We start from the raw sequence: 20,437 nt of genomic DNA, 5'->3' as shown, positions 1-20,437 counted from the left end.
GGCTTAAACAACCACACACATTTCTTATCTCTCATGCCTTAGAAACCCCATATAACTATTGAATAATTAAAAGATAAAACAATAATTTGTGTGCCAAGTGAGAGATTATAGGGTGCTTTCTTACTGTGTATCTAATTGATACTTACATCAGCCCTGTGAAATAGATTGGGCAAGTGTTTACCATCCCCGTTTTACAGAAGAAAAATCCCAACAGGCTTAAGTGGGTTTAGGGCCTTGCCCAGGCCTACAGAGAGGATGTTTGGTGGGGCTGGTGTTCCAACCAAGACCCTCGCATCCTAAATTCCAATTCTTTCGGCTGTACGTGTACCCTTCCCTGCGTCCTCACAATGCACAAACAATTCACTCAATATGCTTTCCTGTGTGCAATTTTCACTCTCTCCTAATTTCTTCTAGCTCTTTATTTCTTTCAAAAGCAATGGGATGGTGAAAAAATGGTGGAGAATCAGGCAGGCCTCACCGAACATCACGGCTTTTCTTTTAAGAGGGTCACTCACCACCAGGCACGCCCCAAGGATCTGTTGGTAGGAACTCCTGGCATTTCGGACCCCTTCTTGCAGAGGCTGCACTATGTGAGCAAAGCACTGGTCGATGGCCTTCTCCAGCAGCTGTATCTTCTCTTCCACAAATCTCCGCAGGCCACTCACGTGCAAGTATTCATTCTAGGGACAAGGGCCATCAGGAACGTGAGGCCACCCCCTCCCTAAAGGCACTGTCTCCTCCTACTCTGCTTTCTTTAAGTCTGTCACCAACACAAGGTTTAGCTTGAGCAGATCACCCACGGTGGACTCCTCCCTGTCATCCCAGTAAGGCATCCTTCAGAGCACAGACCTCCTTAAGCTTCGTGGGATTGGAGAATAGAACAAATATATCCTCCTGTAAATTTTCCTGGGGTTTAATCCATTAGGCTACTTAAAAGAATAAATATTTTTTAAAAATCCGGTTGTCATTAAAAGATATTTTTCCAATGACATCTGATTCAACAAATATTTAATGAACTTCGTGCACAAAGCAGTTTTGGAGGATAGGGTTTCTCAGACTTTAACGTGCATAGAAATCACCAGAAGAGTTGGTTCAAACCCAAAGGCCTGGGATTCTACATTGCTAGCAAGCCCCAGGTAATACTGATCATCCGGACCCCGCTTTAAATAAACAGCAAAGCTACAGGACCACAACAATAAAGACTTGGTTCCTGCTTCAAAGGAGAATAGTCTAGTCAGGGAAGAAAATATCTATTCAAGTAATACAAGGGAGTGACCTCCAGGGGCAGCCTTGACCTCTAGGTTCCAAACTGGGAACTCTGTAGTGTCTGCCCCCTGTATGAGAACCCTGGGGACCACACGGTGCCTGACTGCAGTGGAAAGAAACCACACTCCTTAGCTCATCACTTAAGGGCCTTCGTGGCCAGAACTCAATCAATTTCTCCAGCACCACCAGCTCTCTGTTTGCCCAAAAGGTCCTCCCACGTAGCTGCCCCTGAACTTTCTACCATTCCCCAAATGTGCCATCCTTTTGGTCCTTTACATGTGCTCTTCCCATGTTCTCATACTCCCAAAGCTCAAAAGTCACTTCCCATGTGACGCTCTCCCTGACTCCCCGGGCAGAGTTGGGGCGCTCTTTCCTGGGCTCCTGTTGCATTTAGGACACCCCTGCTGTGCTATGTCTCTCTCAGGCCATGTGTCTCCTGCCCTGGGCCAGGACCTTGCTGGAGAGACAGACTCTGTTATTCATGTTTGTTTATTCCAAGGCAGGGCACGGAGAGCACGCTCCATAAACATTTCTGGGGTGAATGAGTGGCGTGGAGAAATGGCTGGATAACGTAGGCTTTTAAAGTGTATTCCAAGTGTTATGACAGAAATAGCTCTTGAATTGAGGTGTGACCTTACAGAGATGATTTAGCATCTCTGGATCGCAAGGGCATCGTCTGTGAAGTAAGTGAATGGGGCTGAATGATCCTGAAAACAGCCTCAAACTCCTATACCCTGAGTCTCAGAATAGAGGAGTTTTAGAATTTTATGGAAACTATTCCACTTCAGGCAAGCCCTGGGGAGTTTCAGAGTTTTCACTAGTTAGAATTCTATAAGCCATACTTTCTCCCCCAGAGGTCCCTCTAGATTCTTTGGAGTTTGTGGTATCACTAGTGATCAAAATGAAAGAAGGAAAAAGTCATGAGAAGAAACTCCACGGGCAAGATTCTCACAAAGGCTCACTCTCAAAGAATCCTTGTTGAAGAAACAAAAGAATGATAAGAAGGGAAGAGGCTGGAAATAAAAGAGCAGTGAGAAAGGGAAAGGCTGGCATCTGCTGTGAATAAATGCAGGACTCATTCAACATTGAGATCGTCATAATCAACTCCCCATTGATTCTTAAAAATAAAGACTAGATCCCTGTTCATTTAAAATCACTAACTATCCAAACTCTAAAATTTTTGGTTTGAGTCACAATCTTAAAAAATGATCTGTCACATATATTTTTAGATTTGATTTTTTTTTTCCAGAATGCAAAGGAACTGACAAACTCTTGCCTTCCAGCTTTCCATCAGAGAACTAAGACTGAGACCAATATCTGAGGCCAAAGAATGTTGAGTAAGCCTGCTGGCAACTCCTTCTAAAAGGCTATCACAGAAGTGCCAGCCAGCCCCCTCCTCTGTGTCTTCTGTCACCTGCAGCCTGGCTACAAGGAGGGACTGAGCCCCTGCACGGGTTGCACCTCCATGCCACACTCCAATTTCGATTGCAAAATGCTTTGTCCTGGTGTTTATAAAATAAACCAACCACACACAGCACCACATCTGATTCGTTTTCCGTCAGCACTTCCGAAAACAATCTTTTGCTGAGCAGAGAGGCAACTTTCACCCCAAAGAATTTTGGGGGGAAGTTAGAACGTCAGAACGTTCGCTGGTATTTCAGAGGACAAAAGTCAAATTAGAAAATCTCAGATTCCAGAAGGGTTTCTTTTTTATTACACAGAACTAGACCCAAACAAGGAATAAGAGATACCATAAAAAAGATGGTGAATCTTGCTCTATATGGCACTTTTAATTTCTAAAATGTGGACATTTGACTGACACTGCGTGGACCATCAAGAGTTGACATTGCTGGGATTTCCCTGGTAGTACAGTGGTTGGGAATCCACCTGCCAATGCAGGGGACATGGGTTCGAGCCCTGGTCTGGGAAGATCCCACATGCCGCGGAGCAACTAAGCCCATGCGCCACAACTACTGAGCCTGCGCTCTAGAGCCCTCGAGCCATAACTACTGAAGCCCACACGCCGCAACTCCTGAAGCCCACACGTAAGTGAATGGGGCTGAATGATCCTGAAAACAGCCTCAAACTCCTATACCCTGAGTCTCAGAATAGAGGAGTTTTAGAATTTTATGGAAACTATTCCACTTCAGGCAAGCCCTGGGGAGTTTCAGAGTTTTCACTAGTTAGAATTCTATAAGCCATACTTTCTCCCCCAGAGGTCCCTCTAGATTCTTTGGAGTTTGTGGTATCACTAGTGATCAAAATGAAAGAAGGAAAAAGTCATGAGAAGAAACTCCACGGGCAAGATTCTCACAAAGGCTCACTCTCAAAGAATCCTTGTTGAAGAAACAAAAGAATGATAAGAAGGGAAGAGGCTGGAAATAAAAGAGCAGTGAGAAAGGGAAAGGCTGGCATCTGCTGTGAATAAATGCAGGACTCATTCAACATTGAGATCGTCATAATCAACTCCCCATTGATTCTTAAAAATAAAGACTAGATCCCTGTTCATTTAAAATCACTAACTATCCAAACTCTAAAATTTTTGGTTTGAGTCACAATCTTAAAAAATGATCTGTCACATATATTTTTAGATTTGATTTTTTTTTTCCAGAATGCAAAGGAACTGACAAACTCTTGCCTTCCAGCTTTCCATCAGAGAACTAAGACTGAGACCAATATCTGAGGCCAAAGAATGTTGAGTAAGCCTGCTGGCAACTCCTTCTAAAAGGCTATCACAGAAGTGCCAGCCAGCCCCCTCCTCTGTGTCTTCTGTCACCTGCAGCCTGGCTACAAGGAGGGACTGAGCCCCTGCACGGGTTGCACCTCCATGCCACACTCCAATTTCGATTGCAAAATGCTTTGTCCTGGTGTTTATAAAATAAACCAACCACACACAGCACCACATCTGATTCGTTTTCCGTCAGCACTTCCGAAAACAATCTTTTGCTGAGCAGAGAGGCAACTTTCACCCCAAAGAATTTTGGGGGGAAGTTAGAACGTCAGAACGTTCGCTGGTATTTCAGAGGACAAAAGTCAAATTAGAAAATCTCAGATTCCAGAAGGGTTTCTTTTTTATTACACAGAACTAGACCCAAACAAGGAATAAGAGATACCATAAAAAAGATGGTGAATCTTGCTCTATATGGCACTTTTAATTTCTAAAATGTGGACATTTGACTGACACTGCGTGGACCATCAAGAGTTGACATTGCTGGGATTTCCCTGGTAGTACAGTGGTTGGGAATCCACCTGCCAATGCAGGGGACATGGGTTCGAGCCCTGGTCTGGGAAGATCCCACATGCCGCGGAGCAACTAAGCCCATGCGCCACAACTACTGAGCCTGCGCTCTAGAGCCCTCGAGCCATAACTACTGAAGCCCACACGCCGCAACTCCTGAAGCCCACACGCCGCAACTACTGAAGCCCGTGTGCCTAGAGCCCGTGCTCCGCAACAAGAGAAGCCACCACAATGAGAAGCCCGCGCTCCGCAACAGAGTAGCCCCTGTTCGCCGCAACTAGAGAAAACCCACGCGCAGCAGCAAAGACCCAACACAGCCATAAATAAATAAATTGATTAATTAATTAAAAATAAAAGAGTTGACATTGCTTACTTTTCACACTGAAGTCAGGTCCCCACCAGCTGCCTCTGCTCATCACTCCACAGGGCCCTCCCAGGTTCACTGTCCCACATTCTCAGGACCAGCCCTACCGGTACATTTCTCTCCCCTTTCCCTGTTGTGCATAACAAGAAGTCAGACAGCTTGGCTGTGCAAATCTGATAGCTGACAGCAAGTGTGGAAATAAAGAAATACCAACCAAATGAGAACACACAAAGGCTATTAATTCAGAGCTTTCTATAGCAAGAGAGTCTGTGGCCATCACTTGCGTTTGGCAGACACTCAAAGGCAAGCAGAGGAATGGGAAGGCTTCTGGTGCCCTGATCAGAGGCCCCTGGCATGGGGCAGCCATAGGTGGAGACCTTGAAGCAGGTATCTTATGTGATTCATGAGGATGCATATTTATCTTTTCTTGATTGGTCCTCAGTTGGAAGCAGGGATAAAGATTAGGGAAGCCCATGAGCTAACAAGGCTGTCTGTGATGAGAGTTTCATGGGCAGCCAATTATACTGAGGATGTGTGGGATCAGAATAATGCAGCCTGCTGGGAGACTGTCATTTGCAGAATTAAAGGCAATGCAGTCGTTGCTAAAGGGTTTAGTTTGGACGGGAGATGTAACCTTCCAGCCATACTTCTGTCATCTGAATTTGATGGGTTGTTTTTGTGTGTTTCAGGTTGTTTAAATTTTCTTTTCTGTTTTGTAAGCGGCCATTGCTCGTATGTTAAAACACCTAAGAGAAATGGCAATCTCTTTGCCATAAAATATGGATGACAGTTAAAAAAAAAAAAAGGATAAGGGAAGCCCTCAGTCATTAACAAAGGTCTGGCCATTTGGGGCTGATTGTTTAAGAAGTCATTGTTTAGCTTCTTAGATTGTTACTAGAGATAGCAGTCTAACTTCCTACAAGTTTTAGAGCAGGCTGGTTTCCTGAGCTGTTCATTGTAGATGGGGGGTTCGTTTCCCAGGCAGTTTGCTGCAGGCTGTGGGTCAGAGTTCTGTTTTCATATGTGCTTGTCTGTTTGTATTTTCATTCCTTCACAAGGAAACAATGCAGTTGGTGACTGATTCCAGCAACAAAGTTTTCTCCCAAACTCTCCCAAACCTCCAATTTAGCAGCTTATCCCTCTTATCTTAGGGTAAAAAAAAAATTCATCCATCAAAAAGATAAATTTGTCCACTACTATGAAAAAAGTCATTTTTAACTGGTTATTCAGACGACCTGCATTCTAGCCCATGAAGATAATATCTCTCTGCTGAAAGGCCCTCCTCTTTTCCTTCCCCTCACATTATATAACCATGCTGCTCTGAGTTTGAGATTCTCACAGCACCAGGCCGTGCAGGAAGTCCACAGGCAGAAGCAAGTTTTTTTGGACTGTATGTGCACACATGCCTCTTTAGGATAACCAAGAACTGACATATTCCAGTAGTAGACAAATCCCTCCTGCCATTAAACACATTCTACTTGACTCAAGTCTCAGGAGAGGCAAAAGTGACTATTTTTACCTTTTCCTCTCAGCCCATCTGTCATAGGTAAAACATTCTTTCCTTTTTCTTTTTTTCTTTCTTTTTTTTTTTTTTTTACTCAAAGGTTACAATGTTAACCCTCGAATTCTCTTTCTGCTCTCTTTAGATTCTCTGAGCTTAGGGTCTTCCTCTGATGAGAAAAGAAAGATTACGGTGAGTTAATTTTCTAACTTGGTAAGAGGGAGCATTCTGCCCAGGCCAGGAGGCAGAGGACACACAGCCCAGGGGTCTTCCTACCGGCAGGTTGTCCGTGCAGCTGAAACTGTCCGTGAGGAGAAACAGGCCAAAAGCTTCAGTGACATACTTGGTCACCATCCTCCTCTTCTTATCCAAGAGCCTTCTCCTGATATATTCTCTTAACTTGGGGATTTCTGGAATTCACAGGCAGCACAAACAATTTGAGAAGGCCAGAGCTGGTGGGAAATAGAATTCTTAAAAATTAACAGATCAGGCTGGCAGTCTGAATTAACTTCCGCTGAGGTCCTATGCGGGTGGGTTGCTCACTAAACTAGCCTATCTGTTTTCCCCAGTCTAGCACCAGCAACTATGGATGGTAGATCAGCAGTGATGCATGCTAATTTTATTCAGTGGTAGAGAACAAACTCCGGAAAAGTTCAGGCTGGTTACAAAAACGGGCACTTCCCTCTGGACAGTAGTTACCTGGATAGTATATAGAACCCGGGGCTCACGTTTCTAGAGCCTCAGCCATTTGGTCCCGCTAGACTTTTCTATCTATATCAAATAACCATTAACATCAAAATAGCACATGCTTGCTGTAGAAAGGGTAGGACCTCTGACAAGTGCAATTCCAGATTAGACACGTATCTTAGTCCGAATCCTCTGTTAGTCGGAAGATAATAGATGTCAAGCTACTTTCCCCCCATTATCCCTGTAAGTGGAAATGTTTCTATATTATTCCTTGCCTGTGCCGTGCTGATTATTTCTTTGATATCCTTGTTCAAGCAGTTCCCCATTTCTGGCAACTTTTCACATCTTCTGCTCCTTAATCGCCTTTGACACTCATCCATGTCTAGCGACATATAGGCCCATTTTAAACCATTTTCAGCTGAGATCAAGGTCAAGCTCAGATCCTGCCTCCTCACCCAGCTTTCCTTCAGTAATCCAGTCACACAGGTCCTGGGTTCTCTGAATTTCTGCTGTACTCAGAGCACCATAGAACTAGCCTCATTTTTACTTTGACTTTTGCACGTGGCTTAGTATAGTAAGTCCCCTACTTACAAACCTTCACGTTGCAAACTTTCAAAGATGCAGACGTGCATCTGGTTCCAGCAAGGAACCAGAACCCGCGCCATCAACTTCAGGCGTGAGTGACATTGCAGCCTGCCCTCCATCTTCTATTGCTGACCAACCTTCAGCCCTACCATCTCCCACCTCCTCTCCCTCCTCCAGTCAGTAACTCTTCTTAACTGTTCACTCCATGCCAGCCCCTGGATGCCAGCTGTTGTTCTGTACCACTGTACTTTTCAAGGTACTGCACTGTAAGATTAAAAATGTTTTCTTTATTTTTTGTGTTTGTTTTTTATGTATTATTTGTGTGAAAAGTATTATAAACCTATTACAATATAGTACTATATAGCCGATTGTGTTAGTTGGGTACCTAGGCTAATTTTATGGGACTTACGAACAAACTGGACTTATGAACGCGCTCTCGGAATGGAACTCATTCGTACGTAGGGGACTTACTATATTAGCTCTTCATGTAAATTTCAAGTTCTCTGAAGAAAGGAGCCATGTTCTCTAACCCCACCCCACCCCCAAAGAAAAAGCATGCCATGGATGCTTTTTCTACCTGTCCCTGGGTGAGCAAGGACCCTCAAGGCAAACACTAAGGAAATGACAACTCATCATAAGATTTGGAGGAGAAAGGAATTGTGGTCTCAGGCACCACAACAATGCAGAGAGAAACATGCATATAGCTGCTCATAGGTATAGAAACTGTGGCAAACTAGAAGTGTGGCACAGAAAGTTCTAGAACGGGAAATTCAGAGTGCCAAGCTTAATCCTGAGAATTGGAGTGATTGAGATGAAAAAATATATATATGTATAAATTACCAGTTTCCTCCTCGGTGAGGAGAGCCTGCTGCCAGTACTCCTGGGCGCTGACCGTGTACACCAGCTCTGAGTCTTCCAGAACCCTGGAGTCAGCTGGCAGTTTCCTCTGAAGTGAGAGAGGCACACAGAGAACAGAATAACTCAACTGCTGCAAAGGCAACCATGCACATGCTCCACAAGAGCCTTCAGCAAACTTTAGCTCATTCGCTTTCAGTTCTGCACAAGCCCTGTAAGGAACAAGCAATAGTCCCAGTGTCAAATGTTCCCATCTGTCCACCTTACAAGGTCAGAGGTTGTGAGGACACTGTTGCAGAGATTCTCTTGGGAGTTAAAAAAAATAGCAATTCTAGAAGGAAATGTATAGAGAAAATAGTTCAAAAGTGTATTTAACCTTAAAAAACTAAAGATAGAGTTACCATAGGATCTAGCAATCCCACTCCTGGGCATATGTCTGGAGAAAACTGTAATTCCAAAAGATACATGCACCCCTATGTTCATAGCAGCACTATTTACAATAGCCAAGACATGGAAGCAACCTAAATGTCCATCGACAGATGAATGGTTAAAGAAGATGTGGTATATATACAATGGAATACTACTCAGCCATAAGAAAGAATGAAATAATGCCATTTGCAGCAACATGGATGGACTCGGAGGGCATTATGCTACATGAAATAAGTCAGGCAGAGAAAAACAAATACCGTATGATATCATTTATTTGTGAAATCTTAAAAAAATGATACAAATGAACTTATTTACAAAACAGAAATTGACTCACAGACATAGAATACAGACTTATGGTTACCAAAGGGGATAGTGGGGGGGGAGATAAATTAGGAGTTTGAGACTAACATATACACATGGCTATATATAAAATAGGTAAACAACAACTATAGCACAGGGAGCTATAGTCAATATCTTGTGATAGGGCTTCCCTGGTGGTGCAGTGGTTGAGAGTCTGCCTGCCAATGCAGGGGACACGGGTTCGTGCCTCGGTCCAGGAAGAGCCCATCTAGTCAAGGCTGGAAAAGAGATTGCTAAAAGCCCCACACTCTAGTCAGGACTAAAGCTATGTAAAGGAGCTGCCAAGATTATTCTTTTTTCCCTGCTTGATAGTTTTGACTCTAGGAAAATGTTTAGGGAAAGTTGACCCCACTTTCTACTGGGAGATAAAACTAATGTGCAATTAAATGTTAGTTGAGTTTTAAAATAGTTGAAAGGAGTATTCCTAGCTTTACCCAGGTGTTTGCATTATTTAAAATTTTGCTCTAAATTTTGTATATCTTTTCTAAAAATTATTGAAGATTAGTTGACACTTCTTGTTATTGTAATCCAAAGAAATATTTTTATAGTGTCAACGGGATGGCTACAGTAGCAGGTTCCGTATTATTGTTAAAGGGAAGTAGAAACAGTTACAGTTGGAGGGTAGGATCCAAGAGCTAAGTCGATGCTCATCAGATTATCCTATAGAAAGATGAGCCACTGTTATCATTTACACACATGGTTTTTAATAACTATATATAGCACAATGTATTAAGTTTGTAAGAAGATATTATATATAAGAAAGGAGAAAACCTGGAAGCTCAAAATAGAAGTGACACAAGATGGAAGCAGAATCAAAAAGTATATAGTAGGGCTTCCCTTGTGGCGCAGTGGTTGAGAGTCTGCCTGCCGATGCAGGGGACATGGGTTCGTGCCCCGGTCCGGGAAGATACCACACGCCACGGAACGGCTGGGCCTGTGAGCCATGGCTGCTGAGCCTGCGCGTCCTGAGCTTGTGCTCCGCAATGGGAAAGGCCTCAACAGTGAGAGGCCCGTGTACCGCAAAAAAAAAAAAAAAAGCATATAGTAAAGTTGGAGTTAGATTGAAATCAGGAATATAATTTGTAACCCCATTTAAAAAAAAATTTTATACAATTTTTAAAGATTACTTTTCATTTACAGTTATTACAAAATATTGGCTATATTCCCCATGTTGAGCCTATCTTACACCCAATAGTTTCTACCTCTCACTCTTCCACCCCTATGTTGCCCCTCCCTCCCCCGCACTGGTACCCTCTAGGTTGTTCTCTATATCTGTGAGTCTGCATCTTTTGTGTTATATTCAATAGTTTGTTGTATTTTTCAGATTCCATATATAAGCCATTATCATACAGTATTTATCTTTCTCTGACTTATTTCACTTAGCATAATGCTCCCCAAGTCCATCGATATTGCTGCAAATGGCAAAATCTCATTCTTTTTTATGGCTGAGTAGTATTCCATTGTATGTATGTATGTGTGTGTGTATATATCTCTATCTGTCTATTTATTATCTACATATATATATATATATATATATATATACACACACACATATATACACTGCAACTTCTTTATCCATTCATCTGTTGATGGATACTTAGGTTGTTTCTAAGTTTCAGCAATTGTAAATAATGCTGCTATGAACATTGGAGTGCATGTATCTTTTTGAACTAGTTGCAACCCCATTTTTTAAAAAATCTATATTTTCTAGCTTTGTCATTAAAATGACTTTGCAGTGATAGCACCCTGTCCACTTATTTTACTTGTATGAATTATTTGATATGTACCCCTTGCACCCCAACTTTTATTTTTAATATTATTCTCTGCTAAAAGAAACCCAAGTTTCTTTGATAGAAATAGTTCCATGCCTTGGGGCAGGGAAAAAGAAAATGGGCCTGAATATGTTCTTGTTGCCAGAGAGGAAAGATATATTTTTTTAATGTCTGGGTAATGCTAAAAGGAACCAGCTTAAATTAAAGTCTCCCTTTGGCCAAGATGTGAACTTGAACATCAAAAAGAACACAATAATTCTGTGCAAAGCCATGAGCTCATTATAATGCTCAAACTGAGTAAACTAATAAGGTATTATGAAATAATAAGCTCTCTCTCTATCTCTCTCTCTCTCTCTCTCTATCTATCTATCTATCTATCTATCTATAGGTCTCTGCCCTGAGTTCCCAACACAGGGCTCCTAAACCCCTTACAAATAGGGGGTTTCATTCTAACATTGAGTCTTTGGCCCCAGTTCCCAGCACAGAGCTCCCAAATCCCTTGGAATTTCTACCCCCCCACCCCCATTCTCCAGAGAGGGGAGAGGAGCTGGAAATGGAGTTAATAATTGATCATGTCTATCTGATGAAGCTCCATAAAATCCCAGTAGTGTGGGGTTCAGAGAGATTCCAGGTTGTGAGCACATCCACATACTTGGAGAGCGATGCGTCCCAGTTCCATGGGGACAGAAGCTCCTGCGCTGGGGACCCTCCCAGACCTCGCCCTATGTATCTCTTCATCTGGCTGTTCATCTCTTATCATATCCTTTATTATACAGTAAACTGGTAAATGTGAGTGTTTCACCGTGAGTTCTGTGAGCTGTTCTAGCAAATAACCCAATGCAAGGGAGAGGAGGTCATGGGAACCAATTTGTAGCCAAGTCAGGCAGAGTTGTGGGTAACCTGGGGACCTACTTCTTGCGATTCATATCTGAAGTGGGAGGCAGTCTTGTGGGACTAAACCCTTAACCTGTGGGATCTGACACCATCTCCAGGTAGACCATGTCAAATTGAGTTAAATTGTAAGGCGCCCAGCTGGTGTCAGAGAGAATTGCTTAGTGCGAAGAAAACTCCCACACATCTGGTGTCAGAAGTATGAGTGCGGTAGTCATGTGCGAGTGAAGGAGAGAGGCACTGGAGCAGTAGCATAGGTTTTCTTTACAGTTTTGCTAAAGCAAAGGCAAAATGCTGTATAATAATCAGCTCAAAAGACATGCCTGAGAACATCAAAACCCAGCTTTCTTTTACCTGCCACATACAATTAGTCGTCCAGACCTGTGGATCTGAACCCGCTATTAGTTCTTGAATGCATCTCATCTACTCCATTTCTATGGTTACTGCCTAGTTCAGGCTCTTATCACTTCTTTTTTTTTTGGCTACGTTGGGTTGCTGTGCGCCGGCTTTCTCTAGTTGTGGCGAGTGGGGGCTACTCTTTGTTGTGGTGTGTGGGTTTCTTATCGCGGTGGCTTCTCTTGTTGTGGAGCACGGGCTCTAGGCATGTGGGCTTCAGTAGTTGTGGCACGTGGGCTCAGTAGTTGTGGCTCACGGGCTCTAGAGCACAGGCTCAGTAGTTGTGCACGGGCTTAGTTGCTCCACGGCATGTGGGATCTTCCTGGAGGGCTCAGACCCATGTCCCCTGCATTGGCAGATGGATTCTTAACCACTGCGCCACCAGGGAAGCCCTATCACTTTTTTTTTTTTTTTTTTAACACCACCTAGATTACAGAAAAAGCCTCCCAGCTGGTCTTTCTACATCCAATCTTCACCAGCCCCTCTCCCCGCCATCCATTCTCCATATTCCCAAGAAAATCACCTTTCTAAGATGCATAATATTTCCAAATTGAAATCAATAAATGTAGTCCCAGGAGCCTGAAATTTTTCTTACGCTATTTTTCTTAATTTTCTTTTTTATAATTAAAAAAAAAAGCATAGACATCTCTATGAGTGGCTACCCTATAATCAACTTCTGACTCATATTTTCTATGATCAAAATTAAATTTGCTCCAAATGAAGGTCTGCAGTACAAATAAAGGTCTCACAATAATTCAAAGTGAAAAGAAGTGGTTGGAGAATGAAGGCATTACCTAGCCATCAGAGGTGTAGGTGTGCAGACCTAAAAGAACTTGTGCCATAAGAATCAAAACCACAGTCACCCTGCAAGCTGATGTATTGTTGCCCAGACCCTATCTTGTACATACCAATTTGCCACACTTTTTAGCAATAAATATAACTGTAAATTGTGTATTGAGGTATTTTATGTTTCTGCTTCCAGAAACAATATAAGTAGGTCCTCATAAAATGCATATTTCTTTAATGCCAAGAAGAACAATTAAAGAGAATAAGAACAGCTTTACTGGGTTATTGCCTCATTAAAATCAACATTCAAGAATTGCTCAGTAGAAGACTTTGGCTTGAGTATGAGGTCTGGTTATTCTGAATTAGAAACAAAAGCCCTGAAATTTCCAATTCCACACTGTACGCCAGACATTTTCTGCATCAATATAATTGAAGTCAAAATACGGAAAGCAATTAAACATAGAACTGGACCTAAGGCCATGTGTTTTTACTGTTAAATCCAACACTGAAGGTTTAGTTTCAGCAAAACCATCCCTTCTATCACATTATACTAACTGTGATATAACATTTAAGTTGTTTTGTTTATATTTTATCTTCAAGTTAGTTTCAGTTTTATAGTTGCATAAGACTATTACAGGAAGGAGTTTTATGTTTGTACCTATTTTAGTGACAGCATAATAAAAATAATTTAAGAAACAGCAAGATTCCAACAGAACAATTACTCAAGCTTGAAAAATAGAGCTCAGGGCTTTTCTCCCAACACTCCTGCATATGCCCCTTGCTGAGCTATTCAAAACTACTTGCCTCTAATTCACCAAGCGTGGCAGTTTTTTTCAACCATGTTCTTCCTTCTGTATAAACACATTTTCTCCGACTTCTTCACCTCACTCAAGACTATTGGTTCTTTCAAATTCTGCTGAAGAGGCTGAGAAGTTTTCCCTGAACTCCTCAACACCGCCTCCCCCAACGGCCCGCGTGACTGGGGCATCCTTCCTCTGTGTTCCCCCCAGCCCTGCTGCATCCCTCTAGCCAAGCACACTTCAACCTGCACTGTGATCCCTGATTTTGTCTGCACACAGTTCTCAGTAGACCATATGCTCATTCAATCCTTCCAACAATCACAGGCGGTAGATATTATTATTCCCCCATTTTACAGATGAGAAAATGGAAGCTCAGAGAGGTACGGTAATTTGCCTAAGGTCACAAAGTAATTAATCAGCAGGACTAAGTTGTCTACTCCAACGCCTCTGCCCTTGCTACCACACAAGACCAAGTAGGTGTTTCTCAAAATCTGAGTCGTTGAAAAGCAGAAAAATGCATAGGAGAATCTGTTAACTTACCTTTAGTCTTTCCTTGAGAACTTTATTCCTTTGTAGCTTTATCATTTCATTTCTTTCTAAAACAGCCTCTCGCTGACTTTGAATAGCTTGCTGGATTGTAAAAAGAAATAAAAGCATGGCAGAGTCTAGGGTCATCAAGAGTGATAAAGGGATAAGATACACATTTTGTGGGCAGCTCTTCCTCTGGCCCAGACAAATATGCATGTGTTCGAATCATATAATACTAATCATAAAAAGTATTATTTAAGAATAACAAGTCCAAACTCATCAAGATGTTTACATTAAATGTGTGTAACTTTTTGTCTATCAATTATATCTCAACTGAGCTTTAAAAAAGAAAGAAAAGAAAAAATAACTAGTCCATACTTACACTTCCCACTTTTCTTTCCCTGAAATGAGAAATGTAACAATTATTTATCTCATGATGTGTCACAGCAGTCTTGACTTTCCCTGAAAGCAGCATATACTGTCATGCCTTTATGCCTCTCCCTAAGTTCTTTCTTCAGTCCAAATGCTCTGACCCACCTCCAGTGGGACACCTCCAGTGTCCATTTGAAAAAAGTATCTTAATTTCTCAATATTTTGTCATCGGTGGAATTTTCTGTGACCTCACCACCCGGCCCAGTCAAAACGCAGCCCTCAGTCTCCGAGGTCCCATGGTACTTTACTTGTCCCTCTCATATAACCTTTCATCCTCTTTTAAGACAGTGACCTCAGCGACTAAGCAAGATGCCTCTCTGAATCTGCTGCTCCTACCACAGTGTTCAATAAACACTTAATAAATTCAACTGTATTATGTTCAGTTTTAGAGCTGGCATTGGAAAGGAAGCACTTGAGATACTATTCTGTGGTAGGGAGTGGGGTGAATGGAATTGCAGGGGAAAAAATAATGAAGCTGAAATTCCAACTTAGACCATGAAAGCAAGAAGTTGGGGGGAAAGTCTTAGTCTGTTTCTTCACTGAGGAATTTTTCTCTGCTTAGTTAGTTCCTGGAGACAGTAGACTCAAGTGGGGGGGATACGGCAGAGGGGACAGGTGGAGAAGCTTTTGTTAGAGCAGGGAAACACTGGCAAGGGTAGAGCCCATGACCATATGTCCCATGTCCCCGGAGCAGACCAGTGTACACCTGCGATCCTCTGTAAAGATTAATAACAACCCCTTTCACTTTCAGAGTGCCCCAACATGGAAGATAAGTTCCAGTCCGCCTAGTTACAGGGGGAACAGACATGTGCATGGAAGTCAACATATATTAACATCTATTAAGCTCTAAAATGCTTACCCTTCATTATGTTTTGTTAGAGTATGACTCTAAGAATGCTTTTACTTTGGGCCAAGTTCTGAACCTTTGAGAACCTTGCTCGATATGGGTTTAAAATCTCAGGAGGAGACAAATCTGAAACAGAATCTTGACACTTCAAAGCGGTACCGGGCCAGACGGTGTTATAGGAAGTGCCCACTAGCTGTGGGGCGTCTACACTTCCCATATCTGGGGGTACGGGCAGGTCCACCACTCTGTAAAATGCCAGGAGCTGCTCTTTGCATCTCAGACACCTGAGTGGCGCCCCTGGAGCTGTGTAGAGTACAGCCTGTTGGGCGTTAAGCAGCTGCTCTGGAAGATTCCCAAGACAACCTACCCAAGGGTCCTGATGTCCCAGGACATCACCCAGACTTCTCTGTTAGCCCCAGTGGTCACTTCCCTGAGTCCGAAATGCCCATGAGTCAAAGCTCTGTTGTTACCGTAATTACGGCAGTCAGGACCCATGGAGGAAAGCCTGCATCCCTGTAAGCCCAGCACCGTACCTTAGATATTCCGGCAAGTGGAGCTTCTCGGTCTTGGTGACCACCAGGGCCATGTCCCTGCAGAACCCCCTTTGGCAGGCTCTGATGCTCTCGTTCAGAAGGTCTTCATGGGCTCTCCCTCCAGAAACTCTTTCAATGTCACTGATCAGCCAGATCACTGAGCATTTATCAATGGTCTGTGAAACATGACCACAGCATGTTTAAGAGCATAAACGGTGCCTCGGTTGTAGACCATGTGCTTCCTTAATGTACCATGTCTCTCCTCGATGCTCTGCCCTGACTCTCTCTCCAACCTTACCTCTCATCCCTCCCCACCACATTCTTTTAGGCACCAACCATACGAGCTTCTTACACTTCCTTGTATGTAAATTGCTCCTCTATCTCTTGGGGCCTTTGCTCTTGCCGTGACCTCTGCTTGACCTCCATTTGCCATCTGAGACTGCCAAGGGCCACCCGAGGCTAGGTTGGCCACCTCCACCTCTGCATCCCACAGCACCTGGACTTACCTGCCACAGTACGTCTCAGGCAGAACTATTGTACACGGTCGGCACTCTATACCCCTCTCCCCCTCTTCACCCAGACTGTGAGGTACCGGATGGGAAGGGGCTGCACCTTTCAGCTTGGAATCCACATCACCTCAAGCACAGTACTTGACCCACACTAGAGGCTTCAGAGATGTTTGTGGCAGTAGTCATTGATAGAATTCAAGAAATCAGACCTCCAGTTCCAGATCCATCACGGGCTTGATTTACCTCAGCTGTCCTCTAGGGAAAATTATTGTTCTTCCAGAGCTAGTCCTGGTCATGATCTACCCCAAAGCTGTCACCAAAGGGCATCATTTTGATGTCTGGCTGCCCCTGCATATTCAGCATACTACCACCAGGTGGCAGCAGGGAGCCAGAAACCGTGTGATTCAAGTTGCAAAGGCCAATGAACCTGAAATTGCAACCTACTCATTGATCACATATGTATTGCTTTAGCTAATATGCAACTTTCATGTGACAAGCAATAATGTGTTGCCTTGTGACATTTCTCTGACTATTGTTTCACTCATCTTATCTTGCCATATAAATGAAAAGTTGGTCCAACACCAGGACTGAGTTTGTTTATGGTTCCTCAGAACAGCACTTTGTACAAAAAGCTGTGACAAGTTTGCGAGTTGCTAATTAAATCATTATTTGCTTTATACTAATGGTTCTTAACTAGTGGAGATTCTATACCCCAGACGACGCTTGGCAATGTCTGGAGACATTTTTAACCGTGTTGACTTGAGGGGGCACTAGTGTGGGTAAAGGCCACAGATGCTGCTAAATAGCCTGCAATGCCCAGGCTGGGCCCCTACATCAAAGAATTCGCTGGACCCAAAATGTCAAAAGAGCTGAGGCTGAGAAAGCTTGATCTAGAGCAGAGGGTTTCAAACATGTTTTTAACGGTGGAGCCTTTTTCAAATGAAATCTTAGGAAGAATTCCAATTGCCAAACTTGATTTTTAAAAATAGAACTGCTATAGTTGAATCGGGGGTGGAGGGTTTGGAGTCCCCACCTGCTATGTGTCCCACACCCTCTGTCCATGAACCTCTTGGCTTCACGGATCATTGTTATGAAAGCATCCATCTCAAGAGTCAAACAAACTTCATTGTTTTATAAAGAAGGTACATAACAGGCCCCGAGAGACAAAGGATCAGCTTAAGGCCACACAACTATGGGTCCTGAACTTCCTGCCCTACATGGATGGACTCAAATTCGGGCAGGAAAATAAAACCAACCACTCCCTCCCGCTTCCCAAACTGTAACCAATTTAGGGATGTTTCAGATTATTCCGTCAGGCTGTGGAAGATGAAGCTCCTCCTCTAGGGCAGGGCCTCTTTCACTTTTATATTCCCCTGGTCCTGGTAAACTACAGGTGCTTAATAAATGTTTATTAAAAGAGAAGAGAACTGCAATCATAAAGGTTGCAGTGGTTAAATTTCACGCCCTACACAAAGCTCCCGACTGCCAGGATTTGGTAAAATTGGAGTCACAGAAAACACCGGAAAAAAAGCCGATCTATAAGACAAGAGCCACTGGATTTGGGAGTGGGTAGGATGACCCCCTGCCATCGCCGCCCTCCTCCCTTCCCACAATGAGAATGGGCCTCCAAGAGGTCAGGTGACTCAGCACGGGGCCGTCTGAGCCCTTAATGGTTTTAGTGGAGGGAAGGTACTGCTGGGCAGCTGGGGAGGTGGGGGAGAGGCATCGTGTTCTGTTCTCCCTGGAAGGAGGGGAGTCTCCAGTAACTTATCATGAGAGGATATCACAAAACCACAAGCACGGAGGGCAGCTGCGACCAAGCAGAGCAGGCTGGGAGCCATCACTTCGCTTCAGCCCCACCTCCTCAGAGCTCCTCTGTTCTGAGCGGGCCTTTGATAAGCTGCCCAGTGTATCTGAACTGGCAGCAGCCACGGCTCCATCCTGTGAGAGAGGCCGACCACCTCCTCAGGCTGTCGCTCCCTGGGACTGGCCTGGAACTAGAGGAGGTTGGCGATTCCACTCCAAGAGCTGAAACCCTGCAGAAACAAAGGCTCTCCCAGGCAGGCCTGAGCAGACCACCAAGGGTGAAGGATGCTGGGACTGCCTCCACCTTAAAGAACTGTTAGGGGATGTCCTGGGGGGTGAGAGACAGAGCCTCAGCTGGGAAGGCAGGAACCTGCTCTCTGGTTCAAATTCTGCCACTCAGTAGATGTGTGGTCTTGGGCAGATGACTTCCCATCTCTGAGCCTCCATTTCCTTATCTGTAAAATCAGGGCATGGGCTGATTATCTGTAAGCTGTCATCCTGATCTTTATTGGAAACCACAGTCACAAAGCTCCCCCGCCGCCCACAGTCATTCATTTAGCGCAAATCTGCTGAATTTAAAGTCTACCTATAACAGAGAAGCAGTGGGCCCGCAGTGAGTTTTTCGGCAGCCACTGCACTGATCGTGACTCACAGACACTGGCCCTCCTTCCCAGTCCCTTCTGGCTCTGGTCCTGTGCCCCGTGTTCCCTCCCACCCTGCACTCTTGAGCTCCTTCCAAGATGCCCTTTCTTTCTCTATCACTCACCCGAGTCCCTCCTGTCCTTCGAACTTCCCCAGGAAGCATGGTATTAAAGCCCACCCCACCTTTCCCAGGCTTGGCTTCTGCGCCTCTCTCCATCCTTCCCCCACGCCCTCAGCCCTCTGGGCTCCGCAAATGCTGCAAACAGTGCTCAGGGTCCCACTCCCACCTGCCTCCTCTACCTGGTGGAGGCTGAGCATCTGTGTCCACTCTGAAGCCTCACCCACCTCCCAAAGGAAGTCATCACTTTGTGCTCTCATTTTTAAGCAATGGGGTTTGTTCATTAGTGTATTTCATTCCCTCTGGACTACGAGCCTTCCAAGGGCAAGGACTTTGTCTCCCTCCATCCAGAGCCTATCATAAAATTAAGTAGATGTTCAGTGGCTATTTGTTGAAGGAATGAGCTCTCTGGTTGGAGGTGATTTCGACTTTTGAGAGCTCATAGCTCCTTGTGCTTCTCTTACATCATTTTCTGCCACGTATTTAGTCATCTGCGTGTTTCATTTCTCCTAGTAGACTCTAAGCCCCTTGAGGGAAGGCTCTGCTTCGCATTCACATTGTTTTATTTTGTTTTCGTCTTTTTAGTTTTAAAGATAATACATGTTCAGGCAAAATATACAAACAGTACAGAGGTGTCTGTAGTAAAGAGCGGTAGGAAACACAGAAGCTGCTGTTAACAGTTTGGGTATGTATCTTAACCAGAAAGGAGGATCTGACTTTTGCTGTGCATTTGCAAACATGACACACACACACACTTCTTAACATAAAAGGTCCTGTTCTGTATCTGTTTATTGACTCTTCATTTTGAGTTGTTTATCGTGTAGCATATAGTAGAGGTTGCCAGCAGAGAGGCTCTTGAGCCTTCTTGCGTGGGTTATTAGCTACAAAATTAGCTCAGCTCTCATTATTATTAGCTATAATCTTTGCATCCTCAGTGCTTAGTACATAGTCTCACATACTGTATGTGTCTGATGAACAGAAAGCAAATTAACAAAGAGATAAATTCTTAAAAATCCCCCAGCCTCTAATCGCTAGGTGCAGCTCAAACTGCCCTAGTGCTTAACTCTCTGGCTGCAGACACATCTTGCCAGG

At 43.8% G+C, this 20,437-nt stretch overlaps 1 protein-coding gene across 1 annotated transcript in view; it reads right to left on the bottom strand.

Annotated features, from left to right (window-relative positions):
- NUGGC (nuclear GTPase, germinal center associated) overlaps positions 1-20,437 on the bottom strand; it is a 41,827-nt gene that overhangs the window by 11,487 nt on the left and 9,903 nt on the right. Inside the window, exons 7-12 of the mRNA XM_007466184.1 lie at positions 16,271-16,446; positions 14,841-14,859; positions 14,471-14,560; positions 8,482-8,587; positions 6,646-6,779; positions 516-680 (exon numbers count right to left, since the gene is read on the bottom strand). Coding sequence (XP_007466246.1) covers positions 516-680; positions 6,646-6,779; positions 8,482-8,587; positions 14,471-14,560; positions 14,841-14,859; positions 16,271-16,446 — 690 coding nt within the window. The remainder of the gene's footprint in view (positions 1-515; positions 681-6,645; positions 6,780-8,481; positions 8,588-14,470; positions 14,561-14,840; positions 14,860-16,270; positions 16,447-20,437) is intronic.

This window comes from Lipotes vexillifer, unplaced genomic scaffold, assembly GCF_000442215.2.
Source record: "Lipotes vexillifer unplaced genomic scaffold, Lipotes_vexillifer_v1.1 scaffold308, whole genome shotgun sequence".
NCBI classification, from domain to species: domain Eukaryota; kingdom Metazoa; phylum Chordata; class Mammalia; order Artiodactyla; family Lipotidae; genus Lipotes; species Lipotes vexillifer.
The sequence above is the reverse complement of the archived record's forward strand: the minus strand, read 5'-3'. Positions and strand labels throughout refer to the sequence as shown.